Here is a 19,005-nt window from a genome sequence, read left to right on the forward strand (position 1 = left end):
CTGGAGCTTTTTATTTTTCAGCGTGGTCATCTGGTCAAGTAGTGCTGTTCAATCAGTGAAAAGTAAAGAACGCTGCAGAATTGGAGAAAGGTTGAGGCCGGACACACGGATGGAGCAGGACATTACTGCACTGGAACTGGGAGACGTGCGCAAGATACATGAATTAGTGCGGAGAATGGAAATTGAAAATGAAGCTCTAAGCAAGAGGCGAAGAAATATCAACACCAACAACCAGGCTCTCTCTGGTGGGCTCATCAGCTGTCCCTCTTCGCTGGAGGAACGTCAAAATGTATGTGATTTGCTGGACCCTGAACCAGCGGAGGTTAGCGGTGGAGATGGTATATCTCCATCTCCTCTTGAAAGCCCCAGAGAGAAACTAGTGGGGCAGGATGCACACATATATGATGGCTGTTATGCACACTTGCCCCACAGTGACATGTTGGAGACACACTGGCAGGGATGCATGGGGTCAGAGGAGCTGGTAGACAGGGACACAGAGAAGGGAGCAGAGCAGTCTGCTCTCGACCTGGTGGACCTCCTGGACCTAGAGGAGGGCTGTGAGCTGGAGAATGAAGAGAGCTGGTAGGTACCTGCACTTTTTGATAAAAACTGAACTGTGTATACTGTCAATAATAAGACTATTCTAAATCATTGCAGCAACATTTTTGTCCATGTATCCCTTTTCAAACAACCTGCTTTTTTAATACTTCAATTGCTTAGTTTTAATTCAGAGTGCTTAAAGTGATGCTCCAGAACTTTTGTATAATTTCAGCCAGTAGTTTTGAAAGTGGTGCTCACGAGCCAAAACGGTCCCTGTTATTTGTGTACTACGTCATCCAATTGTGTACTACCTCATCCAATTCATATGATATGTTATGAATCCAATTCGTACAATAAGTATTCAGACCCTTTGCTATAAGACTAGAAATTGAGCTCAAGTGCATCCTGTTTCCATTGATCATCCTTGAGATGTTTCTACAACTTGAGACCACCTGTGGTAAATTCAATTGATTGGACATGGTTTGGAAAGGCACACAACTATCTATATAAGGTCCCACAGTTGACAGTGCATGACAGAGCAAAAACCAAGTCATGAAGTCGAAGGAATTGTCCGTAGATCTCTGAGACAGGATTGACTCGAGGCACAGATCTGTGGAAGGGTTCCAAAAAATGTCTGCAGCATTGAAGGTCCCAAAGAACACAGGGGCCTCTATCATTCTTAAATGGAAGAAGTTTGGAACCACCAAGACTCTTCCTAGAGCTGGCCGCCCGGCCAAACTGAACAATCGGGGGTGAAGGGCCTTGGTCAGGGAGGTGACCAAGAACCCGATGGTCATTCTGACAGAGCTCCAGAGTTCCTCTGTGGAGATGGGAGAACCTTCGAGAAGGACAACCATCTCTGCAGCACTCCACCAATTAGGCCTTTATGGTAGAGTGGCCAGACGGAAGCCATTCCTCAGTAAAAGGCACATGACAGCCCTTTGGAGTTTGCCAAAAGGCACCTAAAGGACTCTCAGACCATAAGAAACAAGATTCTCTGGTCTGATGAAACCAAGATTGAACTCTTTGCCCTGAATGCCAAGAGTCACGTCTGGAGGGAACCTGGCACCATCCCTACGGTGAAGCATGGTGGTGGCAGAATCATGTTGTGGGATGTTTTTCAATGGCAGAGACTGGGAGACTAGTCAGGATCGAGGGAAAGATGAACAGAGCAAAGTACAGAGAGATCCTTTATGAAAACCTGCTCCAGAGCGCTCAGGCCCTCAGACTGGGGCAACGGTTCACCTTCCAACAGGACCCTGACCCTCAGTGCACAGCCAAGACAATGCAGGAGTGGCTTTGGGACAAGTCTCTGAATGTCCTTGAGTGGCCCAGCCTGAGCCCGATCTAACATCTCTGGAGAGACCTAAAAAATAGCTGTGCAGCGACGCTCCCCATCCAACCTGACGGAGCTTGAGAGTGTTAAGTTCATGTTTTAAGTATCCCTATATTTCTGTTATTATGGGGCTATCACTCAGTCAAGAGTGCGCATGCGCAGGAAGTCTAGTCGTTGATGGACCTAGCCTTGAGTGTAATGGCTATCTTTGAGTGTGTTCATACGGTATAGTAAACGTTGTTAAACTGGAACCTTGTCGTTGTGTCATTTCGAGTTAACATTGGTAGCAGAGGATGGTTAATAACTACAATGTGCCACCTCGCTTCGACGAGAAGAGGTCGTACGAAAGTTGGAAAAATGAACTGGGAATCTGGACACGCGTTACTAATCTGGACGCGAAAAAGCAAGCACTTGCGGTGGTATTATCGCTCGAGGGAAGAGCGAGAGATACAGCACTGGAAATATCCGTTGAGGATTTGAACAAGGATYACGGTATGGGAACTTTGATCACAGCACTGGATTCTGTATTTCTTAAAGAAGAGGAAGACCGTGCCAACGAGGCATATTCAAACTTTGACAGTGTTACGAGAGATATTTCGGTTGCAATGACGGACTACATCATTGATTTCGAACAGAGGTACAATAGAATGCGCAAGTACGACCTGGTTCTCCCGGATGCAGTGTTAGCTTTCAAGTTGCTAGATACTGCCTGTCTAGATGGTAGGGAGAAACAGTTGGCTTTGACTGCGTGTACTGTGCTGACTTTTGCATCTATGAAGTCGGCACTAAAAATAATATTTGGTGAAAAGACGTCTGTCACGCCAATGACAGATGGAATGCAAGTGAGTGACGCAGCATATTACACCGAGCAGCAGAGAAAAGGCGCCAACAAGTCACGTTCTCAAGACAACCAGAAGAGGGCGCCATTTCCCGACACAAATCCACTGGACAAATATGGAAGGAGATCAAAATGTGCTATTTGTCAAAGCACTTACCATTGGGTTAAAGACTCCTCATAAAAATGAACAAGTTAAACTAACAGAGGAAAATGTAAACACAGAGATAGAGCAGTGTAACATTACACTGTTTTCAGATGAATCTACTTCTGATACTGAGATTTTTATAGTTGAATCCTTAGGATCTGCTGTGATTGATACTGCATGTACACGGACAGTGTGTGGTGCAAAATGGCTTGATAGCTATGTCAGTGAACTAAATATGAAAGAAGTACAAAATATGATTGACACACCAAGCAACAGAGCTTTCAAATTTGGAGATGGGAGAATTGTCCATTCTACCAAGAGAGTTAAGATACCAGCAAAAATTGGTCAGACTAAGTGTCACATTGAAACAGAGGTGGTCCCTACAGATATCCCCTTACTATTAAGCAAAGCTTCCCTCAAGAAGGCAGAGGCTGTACTAGACATAAAAAATGACAAGGCAGTGATGTTTAAACAACCAGTGACTCTTGAACTTACTACCTCAGGCCACTATTGTGTAAACATTTTAGACAAAGACATCACACAGAGCATGCAAAAATGAGATTCTGACTGACACAGAGAACATGAGCACTAAAGAAAAACACAAAGTATTGTTAAAGCTTTACAAACAGTTTGAACATGATACAGTTGACAGACTTCAGAAGTTACTCAGCAGTTCAGGGAATAATGATGATGAGAAGTACGAAACTTTGGAAACAAAGAGTACTACAAACGAGTTGACTGTCAAGAGTGGAAAGGACCGGGAGTAGTCATTGGTCAAGATGGTGTGGTGATATTTGTGAGGCACGGAGGCATCATTGTCAGGGTGCATCACTCAAGATTGCGAAAAGTAAATGATCAACAAGATAGAGGGGCTGTTGCTGAGAATCAGTCGCCTAATGAAAATGACAAAAAGGACACAGTAACAGACACACACCTACCAGATGTCGCATCCAATGATATGGACACTGAAACTGACACAGGAAATGGAGCAGAGACCTTCAACCATGCCACAGGTAATACTGTTGAGCGTTCAAATMAGGAAAACATTCAACAACAGCCACATSTGTTAAGAGAACATGGTTGTTCCAATCTGAAAACTGGACAAACTGTTAAATACATGGACAGAGAAAGTGGTATTCCACATACAGCAACCGTCATTGGACGAGCAGGAAAAGCAAAACACAAGAACTGGTACAACTTGCAGTACTCTGAACCAGCTACACTTTCTGGTACAACAGGGTCAGCTGACCTGTCACTTGTAGATAATATCAGAATTGAACCAATGGAAAATCGAGAAAAACAGAATGACATTCAAAATGATGATGTACTTGAAACAAAGGACGTGTCATTTGACTCAGCTAAGCTAGATGAGCTCAGTAATTGGAGGGAAAATGGAGTGTTTGAGGAAGTCAAAGACATTGGCCAAAAGTCCGTCTCAACAAGGTGGGTGTGTACCCTTAAAGAATCCTTAACTGGAATAGTGCCCAAAGCACGTCTAGTGGCTAGAGGTTTTGAGGAGCTGGCTGCTAAAGAACTCCCAAAAGACTCACCGACATGCGCCTCAGAGTCACTCAGATTGCTGATGTCAGTGATCTGCCAGAAAAAATGGAAACTTAATTCCATAGACATCAAATCTGGATTTTTGCAGGGAACAGAGCTGTCAAGGGACATTCACATCCGACCTCCGCCCGAAGCTAAAAGCGAAGGAACACTGTGGAAACTAAAAAAGTGTGTGTATGGACTGGCAGATGGATCACTCTACTGGTACAACAAAGTCAAGGCAACAATGCTGACTACAGGTGGAAAAATGTCACAAGTGGATCCTGCAGTCTTCTATTGGCTTGATCAAGACTGCAATGTGACTGGAGTACTTGCCTGTCATGTTGATGACTTTATCTGGGGTGGCTCACAGACCTTTGCTTCAACTGTGATTCCACACCTCAAAGCTGTTTTCTAGGTTGGCCGTGAGGAGCATGATCATTTTTGTTATGTTGGCATAGAGTTTATTACAGTTGATGGAAAAATACTGATGCAACAGGAGAGCTATATCAAGAATCTTCAACCCATCCACATGGATTCTTCAAGAGCCGTACAAAGGAATTCCCCTCTATGTGGAATTGAAGCTGGTCAATTGAGGTCAAAGATAGGACACATTTTATGGGCTGCGAGACAGAGTAGACCTGGTTTGATGGTTGCAACTTGGCATCTAACACAAAACACGCCACTGTACAAACCATTCATGAGGCAAACAAAGTTGTTCGTAAACTGAAATCACAACAAGTGACTTTAAAGTTTCAGCATGTTGGAAAAGATGACTCTTTGAAACTAGTTGTCTTCAGTGATGCTTCGCTAGGTTAACACTGGTGGGACAAAACGGCACTTCCTACCTGTAGTTTGTGTCACTGACAACTACTCATTAGTTGATGCTGTGAAGTCAACCAAGTCTGTCACAGAGAAAATACTTTGAGATTAGCAGCATCAAGGAACTTATTCAAGCACAGAGAATCCAGCGGATTCTGTGGTCGACCACAAAGGAACAGCTTGCTGACTGTCTCACTAAAAAAGGAGCATCCGGTCTTGTGCTCCTACGGGCTCTCGCTCCTACAGGCTCTCAGTAATGGAAAGTGGCAGCTTGAGTAATACAAATAAAAACTGTCACACAACCCATTTGTAATGGGGATCTTGAATAATACTTGGACATTTAATTATGTTGTTGATGTTTTATTTGTCTTTAAAAAAAAGGGGGAGATTGTTAAGTTCATGTTTTAAGTATCCTTATATTTCTGTTATTACGGGGCTATCACTCAGTCAAGAGTGCGCATGCGCAGGAAGTCTAGTCGTTGATGGACCTAGCCTTGAGTGTAATGGCTACCTTTGAGTGTGTTCATACGGTATAGTAAACTTTGTTAAACTGGAACCTTGTCGTTGTGTCATTTCGAGTTAACAGAGAGGATCTGCAGAGAAGAATGGGAGAAACTCCCCAAATACACGGTGTGCCAAGCTTGTAGCGTCATACCCAAGAAGACTCGAGGCTGTAATCACTGCCAAAGGTGCTTCAACAAAGTACTGAGTAAAGGCTCTGAATACTTATGTAAATGTGGTATTTCAGTTTTTTGGGGGGGTATTGTGTGTAGATTGATGAGGGGAAAAAACAACAATTTCATCAATTTAAGAGTATGGCTGTAACGTAACAAAATGTGGGAAAAGTCAAGAAGTCTGAATACTTTCCGAATGCAGTGTAACTCCCACTGACTACAATTCCAGATTGTCCTGGTTGTATTTACTCAGTGTCTCTATTGCTTTGGTATTTCAGATAACAATGATGCTAGTTTACCACCCTGCATGGATGAGAATGAGCCAAGTGTCTCAGATGACTCCATCACCATGGGCTACAGGCTGCAGGACCTCACTGACATCCAGGTCATGGCTCGCATGCAGGAGAAGAGTGAGTGTGAAAACCCTCTAGTTTTGATTCATACATAGGTCATTCTTGGGCTGCGGTAATATTTTTTACAAATATACATTTTTTTACTAGAATAAATGCATTTTCTGAACACCCCACAACATTAAGTACATACTAAACCTTCAAGAAAAAATATTTTCCCACCTCAGGCATTAAGGCTCTTTTATTATTGTACATTTTTGTCTGACATGGACACTGTTTATCTTCAATCTGGAAGTTGTCTGAATATGATTATAAAAGATAGTTGTGTCCCCCAAACCAATTTAATTATTATAAATATAAAATATATGTCGAATCTCAGAATTTTGTTATATTAAACCATGAAATAGACACATTATGTGTCAGTGGGATCATAATTTAAAATTTAAAAATGCTTTCAATTCAGAATTTTAACATAAATCTAATCTTCTTGGGATTGTCCTTAACATTTCAGACTGAGCTCAGAAAACATTAAATTCATATTTATTCATCTTTGCCATTTTATTTAACAAATATTGTCATGTGACAGGGTTGAGACTAGGGTGACAGGGTTGAATACTGTAACGGGGTTAAAGAGACATATCGGTTTCCATATAAACTAGTTTAGTTTACTATCAAAATCCCTCCAAGATTTACCCCAAGACATTGCATTTCATTGTATGCAACCATGTAATAAGGACATTAGATATATTTAGAATAATCTGGGTTTTATTAACCAAACTGCAGTAAATATCGAAACGAATAAAAACACATCAGGCATTAGGGTAATTAATGACATTCAACAGGTTTCATCATCAAACTGTAGGAACATTTTCCAAGGGCATTTAGAATTTTTACCTTTGTTTAACTAGCCAAGTCAATTAAGAACAAATTATTTTTTACAATGACGGCCTAGGAGTTAACTGCCTTGTTCAGGGGCAGAACAACAGATTTATACCTTGTCAGCTCGGGAATTCGATCTAGCAACCTTTCGGTTACTTGCCCAACACTCTAACCACTAGGCTACCTGCCTCCCCAGGCTGTTCTAGAATGCTAGAACAGCTGTAACTACAGCACTAGTGTCAGCATGACTATCCTTCTCAGGAGCACCATATTCATTCATTCATGGTTTTCTTCCTGAGAGTATCCCACACATCTCTCTCAACCTCTACGTGGCGGGATGTCACACGCTATGAGGGTGGAATCATTTCAAGGACTTCATCAAACTGATACCAGTGGATGTCGTCTCAAGGCCATAAAAATCTGTTTGGTCCTACACGATGCATACATTTCACTTGTACACTCATTTCATCCGTGCCGAGGATGATGCCTGGATAAAGGTCATCATCATATTCCACTACACACCACTGCCCAAGAAGACCTGCATTTCGTCCATGGGTTGTGGATTTTCCTCATTGGCTGGCTGTTCTGGAGCAGCCAGGACCTTCTGCCTGGAACTGAAGTGCTGTGAGTTAAAGCATGTAAAGTTCAGGTCCTTTGCTGAACAAAGGCAGCTGACATCACGAAACATCAGCTCATCAGGAGCAAGGGTGATGACCTGGAGTACTCTCATGGTGGAGGGCACTGCTTTTATCGGGCTTGGCATCATCTCCATCGCACGTTCAACATCAGCACTCTTCATAAAGAACAGCTTCACTGACGTGTTTGTCTCACGGAGGGCTTTGTAAAAGCTCCTGTGCATCACTGATATCACGGCCTTTAGCCACCAACCTGTCCGCCGTTCACTTCAACGTTCCTCCCACACCATCAGGAGACCCTTTTCTATGGCTTGACTCCAAAAAGTTCCATGTACCAGCTTTGAATCCACGTTTGTGTAATTCTGTTGTGAAAAGCAGGACGTTGCCATCTCTGACGCTCTCTCTCTCTCAAGGTATTGTTCCCTTTTTTCTGGGTCAGCATTTTGACGTGCTCGACACTACCTTTGTCTTCTTAGAATATATACATGTATACACTATAATCCTTGAGTAATTTAGGATCTAGAGCGACTTAAAGGAACAACTGAAGTTAAGAGCCTTGCACAACTCTCCTAACACTCTCCTAACACCTGCCTTAAAATATATTTTTTGTTCACATGGAACACATTACAGCATGTTTCATAAGTGAATATGAACAATGTATAATATATTGAATAATTAATTTGTTTAGATGCAATATTCATAAATAAAGTAAATAACTCAACTCTGTCACAGGTTTACAACCCCGTTACAATGAAATGTGGCGGGGTTGAGTGTGACGGGGGTTGAGATTTTTGCCTCAAAATGGCCTCTGCTCCTCATGTGGTGAAGGGACAGGAGACCACATCTTCTGCATGAAATGAATAGATTGTATATTTTTATGGGTTAAAGTATAATTTTGATAAGTACTAGTTTTCCATCTTTCTTCCATGTAACGGGGTTGAGTTAGTCAACTCAACGATCCCCAAAAGACTTTAAAAAACAACAAAGTACAGATATAAAAGAATGTGATTACTTGCCTGTTTCTGTACCATACAGTTGAAAGTTGTTGAAGATGTCACTTCCTGTTAATGATGAGGGTGGACTGACCATTTTTATTGGCAGAGTTTGGTTGGCATTACGGGGTTGAGTGTAGACTGAGGGACAGAGCTAAATTGTGTGATTTTAATCAATAATCAGGAATTTATTTGATAAAAATACTTTCTCAACAAAAGAACACAACTATATGTTTGCATTAATGGCAAAAGTTATTAATTATGTGCACATTTTAATATACATTTCCCAAGTAAAATTTAAGTGAAACACCTGGGTGACATGACACAATTCTCAGTGTCAGTTAAAAAATAAGATTTTTTAATAATAAAGTTTAAATTAATGCTATATTTATTTCAATTCATTATATTGGACATTTCAATGTATATACAAAATCTTTTAACATATGATTTTGGTGACCCAATTCTTGTAATATAAAAAGTCAGAGGGACTGAAATATTACCTGAGCCCAAGAATGACCCACATACTATGCATAATTACTTTACTTGTGAAGAGGGTGTTTGACAGTGTTTTCCTTCTCCCAAGGTTTAAGACATGACTATTCCTCCATCCCTGCTGCTGCCACACCATTCTGGAGTGTTGGTACAGCCATGCTGTCACCTTGTAATTATGGCTACAGTGATCTGGAGTTCGACAAGTATAGTCTGGAGGACACAGTCGCATACACACCTCTTCCCAGCCAGCTGCCCCACTACCGGCTCTCCCCATTGGGCCAGTCATCCAGATCCATAGCCCAGCCTGGTCACAGCAGCCAGCTGCCGAGGCCACCACTCAATCTAAGCTGCTTAAACTCGCAAAGAGCATAGGTAAAAAGAGCACCTGAATAGAAAATTCACATATTGACTTTTACTTGAAAACAAAAACAAATCGACACTACCAGTTTAACATGATCTGCTATGTGTGTTTGACCGATTGTATATGTGAAATGGGAGTTGACCCAGATGTAGGTTGTTGTTGTAGAGGAGCTGAAAAGCTACATGCCCAACGTGGATTTACCATCTCCTCGCACCAGCCTCCACTCCCTACAGGCAGTCAGGAACAGCCGCATCCTGGAGGCTAACGGCCACAAACCACCCCACCTCCCGCTTGACCCTTATCACAGGTTCTACCAGGTCTCCACCTGGTGGGTTAGTATTTTATTAGGGAGAGCATATACCAAACCATAATGTCTATACACACCATCATGTACATATATATTTATATTTCGGACTATGACATTTTTTATTCTGATATTTTTGGGATATTGTTAGGTATTACTGCACTGTTGGAGCTAGAAACTGAAGCATTTCACTGCACCTGCGATAACGTCTGCAAAATATGTGTACACCACCAATAAAATTTGATTGCATTTCAGCAAGCGTATAGAAATCCATAGGAATTGAATTTTGTACTTGCTTTTATTTCATACACATGTTTAGGCCATAATATTTCCAAACTTATGATTACCTCCTACAGTAGGTGCGTCTTCAGTCAAGCTTGGGAGTGGTGGCCGATCTTCATTTGTCCCTGCCAAAACCTTGAGCTCCAGTGACCCTGCGACTGGAGCAGTAAGCCAGTCCCTGAGAGAATTATTTCAGGCCTCTTCCATCAGAGGGCTGCAGAGACCCCAGTCCCTTAGCCCCGCTGGTTTGAGGAACCCCTGTCCCAGTAAGGACCTCTGTTGGAGAGTACCTGTCAAGTCATGGTCGTGTCTATGCCTCCCCTGAGAGATCCACTACCCTGGCTTGGGACAGAATGGGGCAGCCTGCCAATGCACGTAGGCAAAACGGTGTACTCAACATCCCTTAGTAATCTGTAACAAACTCTCACTCAAAATAATTTCACTTAATGTATTAAAGTACATTAAACAGTAGGTTTGATTTCTGTGCATTTCAATTGAGTTGTAATTTTCTTCTGCCGATCATACAGTACTGATTTATTTAGTATGGCTTCACAATCCCTTCCACTGGAACTGGACACATCCCTCCTTTCTCAGTTATAAATGCAATGTGCTGCACAATGCTAAATTCCAAACGACCTCCAACAAATCAATCTTAATTTGATTCAAATGTTTTGATTTGACACACAAATACACATACTTAGAACTGATACAGTATATAATTATTAACATAAAGTATCACACAGGCCTCGGTCATAAAACACCATCCTTTTCTGCATACTACTTTTACACTGGTTTACATGTAAATGTCTTCCTCAATCACTCCAGTACCCCTGCACATTGAAATAATGGTACTGCACTGACCTGTATATAAAACCTGTATATAACTGCATTCTCGTGTTTCATTTTTTTCTTCTCTCCATTTCACTTGTATTATTTCTATCAAATTTTTTTCTTCTCCATTTCACTTGTATTATTTCTATCTATTTTACTATATCTATTGTGCATTATTTGAAAAGAGCACACAAGTTAAGCACTGTACTGTTTTACACCTACTTTATTCTGTGCATGTGACAAAAATTTAAACAATTTATACCACAACATGTTTCAGTTGAAAACTCAGAATTTAACACTTTGAGGACAGTTACAGTATTGGGCCTAGGAGCTCTAACTTCAGATAGTCTTGGCATGAGTGAGCAGTTGTGGTATACACTGCACTTCCACCTATTAGTTAGTACATACAGACATGTTTAAGATTTCTAAACTTTACAATAGTTACATGACGTATGTCTAGTTGTAGAGACAGGGACCAGCAGTTTTGGAATAAAATATTGAAGACTGAGCGCAGTCTACTCCCCCACCGCCCCCACCCTTCCGAGCTATCAGGGAGCTACGTGATTGGTCCAGGCCCGAAAAACAGCCTTAAGGATCTAGAATGTTGTACAGGCCTCTCATTTGCACCATGAGAAATATAACCTAATTTAATAAGAAGACTGCGGAAAGACTGTTCGAACCCGAGAAGTGTCATTTAAAAAAGACACCAGTGACTTGGTTTGGTAAGTATGTATTATGTTTAATGCAATATGACAACGGGGCCTTGTCACGAAGGCCTACGGGCCTCCACCCCAGTCGAAAAAAGCAACAATGGTGGCTAGCTAGCCAAGCTAATTATCGGCATAGCTAGCTCGGAAATATATCGTGACTTTTGCAAGCCGATGTTCATTTGTGTTTTCTTTCAGTGCACACTTTCTAAAGTATATACACAGTTGTGGGTTTACTGCGTTTATTTTACAAATAATATTGTAGACAATTGCTGGGAATGCTATTGCTAACTAGTTAGCTCGTTAATTTAGCACAGAACATAAAAACATTTGCAGAGCGTCAGTATTGCACACTTGTTGGAGTCCTGAAAAAAATCATAGATTCGATATATGCTTAAATATCATTTAGCATATTATTCATGCGTATTCATTATTTTTGCTACATTCACCTGCGCGCTCGAGCTATACGTCATTGTTGGCGGGGTTATGTGCCCACAATGTAAACAGAAGCCGCCATATTTATTGCGTCTGGGCGCTCTCTCTGCTGCCTGTCAGTGGGTTGTAACTAGACGGAGTACAGCTACGACCGGAAGTGACTTTTCGTGGCAGGCTAGGAGAACATTTTAGCTAACCCTTTCCTAACCTTAACATCATTATCCTAACCTGCTACGAAAAAGTAACTTCCGGTTATAACGGTATTCCACCCAGGTATGATAATTTACGCGGCTGTGACTAGATGCAGTACAGCTACAACCGGAAGGGACTTTTCCTAGCAGGTTAGGAGAGCATTGTAGCTAACCCTTTTCCTAACATAAACCTTATTCTCCTAACCTGACACGTTAATTATACTAACCTGCTGCGTAAGTTCTCCTAACCTGCTACGAAAAGTCACTTCCAGTTGTAACTATATAACACCTAGTCAAAATTAACCTACTCAGCAGGTTATGAAAATGAACATAGAGGTTAGGAGAATTAGGTTACGGTTAAGAAAAATAGTTAGGGTGGCGTGGAAATACTTACACAGGGACACTTGAAGTCAATCTTAAATTAATCATTGTTTATTTGTCAGCGTGCTGGACAGGTTCCAACAAACTTAATGCACCATAGTGAATGTCTGTCAGAAGCTCTCCCTGGGCAGCCCCAGCAGTTGTCTTATATACAGTTATACACAGACAAGTTATATTTGCATGATTTGCATCATTACCATTTCATTCATGTGACCGACCAATACTGGTTCATAACATGTGACAGACCATTACCTCACGAGGCTTCTTCTCTCTAAGCTGAGACCTGGAAACTGAGATCTCTTTCTCAAAACAATGTCTGGGTGTASTGCCAAATTGCAGATACTGATAACTGAGGATTTGTTAAATCAGTCACTTGTATGAACACAGAAATTGGTTATTAGAACAACACATGAATAGACCACAGATATTATCAGAAAAGCACAAACATTAAAATTCCCATTACAAGGGTTAGCTAAAATGTTCTCCTAACKTGCTTCGAAATGTTAACTTCCGTTCGTAGCTGTACTCTATGTAGTCACAACCTAGTCAGTGGGCTACTGCAAGACTGTGTCAAAGCACTGTATCTACAGTGATTACAAAGTGGCATTGATTCATTACTGTCACCCACAACAAAGTTCAAATTCTGGTACGTTATCAAATGAGTCCTGGAAGCATGTTTTTTTTTTCTTCACGTGAACGCCAGTAATATCACAACTCAACCTATCCAAATGTTGTGCATCACCTGTAAGAATGTATGAATATAAACATGATTTTGTAGATTTTTGCTTCCCATTAAATTTAGCAATGCATCATCAACCACATTACTTCTGCATTTATCGGATAGTTGACCCTTTCTCCTTATAATATAAGATATTATAAAGGCCCATCCAATCTTATAAAAAGTAATCAAGCATTATAGCTGTCTGCTTTATTTCCACAAAAACAATAATTTTTCAGGATAGATAATGTAATGGAAACTGATTTATCGGCTATGTGTTTTCCTTTTCTCTATTTCAAGTGTCTTCTCCCTTGCTGATGACAACAACAAAAAAGCATAACACTTCACTGATGGTTTGAGAGCTCAGCATCAAATGTGAATGCTGAAATGCAATGTGTTTTTAATCTTAATCTTAACATTTAGTAATTTTATGTCAATGTTTATTCAGCATTGATTACAGCATTGATGAAGATCAGTCTGTTGATTATTTAATTGAATCAAATGTGTTGACACATTTGTATTAATTTGTGCATTGACAGAGGTCCTGATTGATCAGATAAAATGAGATCAACTTAATCCTCTCCTCTTTTGTGTTTGTAGCAGACAGGATACAAATAGAATGGACCGTGGTGGAGGGGTCCTGAACTTTCAGATGCAGAACTCAAAGATGCAACACACAATGATAATGCAGGATTTTGGTATGTCATCTTTATCAATACTCCATGGCCTTTTGTTTATTTGACTGTGCCTGTGTATGTTCGAACTGATAAGATGAGTCTAACAGTTCCTCCTGACTTCCCCAGTGGCAGGTATGGGTGGCATGGCGCATATCGATGGTGACCACATTGTGGTGTCTGTGCCAGAGGCGGTGCTGGTGTCAGATGTGGTGACTGATGAGGAGGGCATCACATTTGAGCATGACCTGGGCTCAGAGGTTGTAGAGGGGCCAGACATCTGCTGCAGTGATGACCCTGACGGCATGATCATGACTGAGTCGGTCCTGGGGGCTGAGGTGGCCATCGATGAGGTGCTGGACTCAGACCACCATCAACATGTGCTGACAGCAGAGCTCATAGAGGAATCTGACAGTGTTCCTGACCGGGTGTTTGAGATGGTCACGGAGGAGATCATGGTCTCTAACTGCAACTCCGAGACATATGTGGAGGAGATGGAAGACTCTGCAGTCACCATCGAGGAGCAGGACGATGAGGATGGGGGGAGTGTCTCTGAGGACTACCTGGTGATCTCCTGTAAGTCGCATACATCTTCTGTTCTTAGAACTACTAGCATTTCATGGTAAGGTCTACTACACCTGTTGTATTCGGCGCATGTGACAAATACAATTTGATTTGCTCCAACACTCACAGAATAATTGCCTCTAATAGGATGAGTCAGAGAATGTACACACACTACATATTTATTTGGACAGTGAAGCTTAAACGGTTAATTTAGCTCTATACTCCAGCATTTTGGATTTGAGATCAAATGTTTTATGATGCGAAAGAACAGAATGTCACCTTTTATTTGAAGGTATCTGTTTTACCGTTTACAAATGAAAGCACTTTAGGTATCTAGTCCATTTGAAGGTGTGCTAAGTATTTGGGCAAATTCACTTATAGTGTATTAAATTTAGTCTAAAGTTTAGTGGTCCCATATTCCTAGCACGCAATGACTACATCAAGCTTGTGACTCTACAAACTTGTTGGATGCATTTGCAGTTTGCATTATTTACCATGAATTTCTATTGGGCACAACATAATCTGAAACACAACCAAAACAAACTGCAAATGCATCCAACAAGCTTGATGTACTCATTGTGTGCTAGGAATATGGGACCAAGTACTAAACTTAAGACTAACTTGAATACACGATATGTGAATTTGCCCAAATACTTACGACACCTTCAAATGTGGTGACTAGATACATAAAGTGCATTCATTTGTAAACGGTAAAACAGATATGTGTGAAAATACCTTCAAATAAAAGGTGACATTCTGTACTGTCGCCTCATATGAAACATTTGATCTCAAATCCAAAATGCTAGATTATAGAGCCAAATTAAAAGTTTTAGCTTCACTGTCCAAATAAATACGTAGGGGAGTGAACATAATTGTGCTGTTTGTGCAGTGGATGATGTTGAGGAGAAGTTGGACATGGAGGACACGCCCCTGAAGATGGGTTCTGAGGTGATGCCTGAGGAGGATGGCTCCAAAGAGGGCGACTACGACTCTGAGTGCATCAAAGTCTACATCTTCAAGGCAGAGGCTGATGATGATGTTGACATAGGCGAGGACTGCTATTATTTGGCTTTCTGAAAGTTACGACTTATTTGAAAGGCACACCTCTGTTTAGTTTTCCTGACTTCAGACGTTTACTGTGAGTGCAGGTGGCACAGAGATTGTAGCTGAGAGTGACTTCCACAACGGTCACGCAGTGCTGGAGACTGGGGGCATTGGCAAGCTGTCTCGAGAGAAGATGGTCTACATGGCAGTGAAAGACCCTTCCCAGGAGGATTCAGAGATCAGTGAGTCCCCTGAATTACCAGCACTTCCTCCAATCCCTTATACACATCAGATCATATGTCTGTCTTATTCTTTTTGTCCCAATAAGTGGTTATAGTATTAAATATAGTGACTACGTTTTGCTTGTCTCTGAGCAGACTGTGCTGAGATGGCAAATGAGGTGTACATGGAGGTGATAGTGGGAGAGGAGGATGCCCCTGCCATTCAGGACTCACTGGAAGACTCCAGCCACAATAAGAACTTTGGCACCATAGCCTGGGCTGCAGCTTATGGTAAAGCTGACTCCTTTCATTCATAGACATACATTCAGTATGCTGTAAGATAGAATTCTACATTTCGCCTTACATTTGGATTTTGTTCACATCATGATTTTTGAGTGTGTTGAATTGGTGGATGTTGTATATGACATAGGCTCAAAATAATTTTCTCTAGGTAACAGTCTGGACTCCAGGCTGGAGAACAAGAACAACACAGGTACACATTACCTGAAGATCAGCGACAGCCTGAGTACAAGTAGAGCTCTCAAACAGAATATCAAGAAAAAGAAGAAGGGAGAGACACGTCAGTGTCAGACAGGTATGGGGTTCTATGTTCATTAAACCATACAATTTTATAATTTTAGTTTTTAGCTGTAGTCCTAACACTGCCTGGTCTTTTTTCTTCCACTCTTCTGCCCAGCTGTGATCATTGGTCCAGATGGCCAACCTCTGACTGTGTACCCCTGTCACATCTGCGGGAAAAAGTTCAGATCACGAGGCTTCCTGAAGATCCACATGAAGAACCACCCGGACCACATGTTCAAGAAGAAGTACCAGTGCACAGACTGTGACTTTACCACCAACAAGAAGGTCAACTTCCATAACCACCTGGAGGGCCACAAGCTCATAGTGAAGAGTGACAGGGTACCAGAGTTCACTGAGTTCACGCGGCGTTACTGTGTGGAGAGCCCCCTCAGCTCCAACAAGCTTATCCTGCGTGACCAGGAACCCAAGCTGCACCACTGTAAGTATTGTGACTATGAGACAGCCGAGCAGGGTCTGCTCAACCGCCACCTGCTGGCCGTGCACAGCAAGAGCTTTGCCCACGTATGTGTGGAGTGTGCTAAGGGTTTCCGCCATCCCTCAGAGCTCAAGAAGCACATGAGGACACACACAGGTGAGAAGCCTTACCACTGCCAGCACTGTGAGTTCCGCTGTGCCGACCAGTCCAACCTGAAGACCCACATAAAGAGTAAGCACGGCGCTGAGCTGCCTTTCAAGTGTGGACACTGCCCCCAGGCCTTCCCTGATGAGCGGGAGCTGCAGAGGCACATGGAGATCTTCCAGGGCCACAAGACGCACCAGTGTCCGCACTGCGAGCACAAGAGCACCAACTCCAGTGACCTGAAGCGCCACATTATCTCTGTGCACACCAAAGACTTCCCTCACAAGTGTGATGTGTGTGAGAAGGGCTTCCACCGGCCCTCGGAGCTCAAAAAACATGCAGAGACTCACAAAGGTGCCAGGCTGCACCAGTGCCGCCACTGTGACTTCAAGACGCCGGACCCGTTCATACTCAGCCGCCACATCCTGTCCGTCCACACCAAAGACTTGCCATTCAAGTGTAAGCGCTGTCGACGGGGCTTCAGGCATCAGCTGGAACTGAAGAAGCACATGAAGACCCACAGTGGACGGAAAGTGTACCAGTGCCAGTACTGTGAGTACAGCTCCTCTGACGCTTCCGGTTTCAAACGGCACGTCATATCCATCCACACCAAGGACTATCCCCACCGTTGTGACTACTGCACTAAAGGCTTCCGTAGGCCCTCTGAAAAGAGCCAGCACATTGCGCGGCATCACAAGGACATTTTAATGTAGAGTTCTACTTCACACACCCTTTCCCATATTCAGAACAATCCTATTCTCACTCACTATAGAGCAGGGAAATACAATGGTTTCAATGTGGTAAAGAATGACAATTGTCACATTTTCTTACAACTTTATTAGTTATTTATTAACCTTGTCCTCACATCACCATTAGTACTCAAACCTAGGATGCTATTCAAACAAACCTCAAGTCAGGCAAGTCCTGAATCAGAACATTGCTGAAAGCACATGTTTGTGCCTGGATTGTTTGAATAGCACAACACTTGTTATATGCAGTATCAGTGCTAAGATCATTTGATTTGAACTAATGTCATGTTTGATTGACTGCTGACTATTCTCATTTTGACCTTGGGATAACTGTTCTCTGACAAGTCATTGTATGGTTTTTAGTACTGTTTCTGCTAGCAATAAATTGTGAAAATAATGCATTTTAAAGACCCAGTTATAATTGCAAATATAAACAGTCATCTGTGTCAGTTTTCTCTGTATTCAAAGGGATGGAAAGGGGATGTGGACGACTCTGCTTTGTATTCGTATGTGTCCATTATGCATTGAAATAATCGCTTCTCAGACAATCGGGGGTTTTCATTTTTTCCCCACTAGTAAAATCATCTTGCTCAGAGCCAACAACATCATGTTCACTATCAGGAATGTCTCTCATGCATCAGACAAAATCAGTGTTATCTATTCTCATGTCTCAACTGAAATTTTAGGAGCTCCTTTAGTAAATAAAGACATCTGATAAATTGTTCACCTCAACCTATTACTTTCATTCACTCTTCATATTAACTTTTTGCCATCATTCATTCAGTAACAAATAATGTAGCAACAGGTGGATTTGTGTTAAGATGACACTGCTTTGCATCTTACATGGGCACCTACTGACATCAAGTCATCCCATGATTGACCTAGAGAGGTGAAATCAAGATTGTTTTTGTTTATTGATTTAGAATGATGAACATCTGATTTGTGGAAATGTACTTTTTGAAATAATATATTTGACGGGTATAGATAACCACCCATGACAAAAATGATCAGTTTCTCTGATTTGACTATTTATAGGTATTTGTTTGGGTAAAATTAATATTTTTGTTTTAATCTATAAACTACTGACATTTCTCCCAAATTAAAATATTGTCATTTAGAGCATTTATTTGCAGAAAATG

The 19,005-nt window shown here is 41.7% G+C and overlaps 1 protein-coding gene and 1 long non-coding RNA gene across 5 annotated transcripts; both read left to right on the forward strand.

Annotated features, from left to right (window-relative positions):
- Positions 1–1,704: 1,704 nt before the first annotated feature.
- Positions 1,705–10,995, forward strand: LOC111981088 (uncharacterized). Its single transcript, XR_011481746.1, has 3 exons — positions 1,705–5,909; positions 6,173–6,304; positions 9,334–10,995. It is a non-coding gene; the product is annotated as an uncharacterized lncRNA (long non-coding RNA).
- A 342-nt stretch (positions 10,996–11,337) lies between these two features.
- On the forward strand, positions 11,338–18,590 carry LOC111981087 (zinc finger protein 711). Of its 4 annotated transcripts, none has more exons than XM_024012229.2 (8): positions 11,339–11,742; positions 14,053–14,150; positions 14,256–14,702; positions 15,580–15,738; positions 15,839–15,976; positions 16,112–16,246; positions 16,407–16,550; positions 16,653–18,590. In XM_024012229.2, the coding sequence occupies exons 2-8, from the start codon at positions 14,072–14,074 to the stop codon at positions 17,828–17,830; spliced, it is 2,280 nt and encodes a 759-aa protein (XP_023867997.1). In that variant the 5' UTR covers positions 11,339–11,742; positions 14,053–14,071; the 3' UTR covers positions 17,831–18,590. The 4 variants fall into 4 exon arrangements, with proteins under 4 accessions (XP_023868000.1, XP_023867997.1, XP_023867998.1 ...); XM_024012230.2 differs by having other exon boundaries at positions 14,056–14,150; XM_024012231.2 differs by lacking the exon at positions 11,339–11,742 and adding an exon at positions 12,299–13,380.
- The last annotated feature ends 415 nt before the right edge of the window (positions 18,591–19,005 follow it).

The sequence above is a fragment of the Salvelinus sp. IW2-2015 genome, linkage group LG20, assembly GCF_002910315.2.
Source record: "Salvelinus sp. IW2-2015 linkage group LG20, ASM291031v2, whole genome shotgun sequence".
Classification (NCBI taxonomy): domain Eukaryota; kingdom Metazoa; phylum Chordata; class Actinopteri; order Salmoniformes; family Salmonidae; genus Salvelinus; species Salvelinus sp. IW2-2015.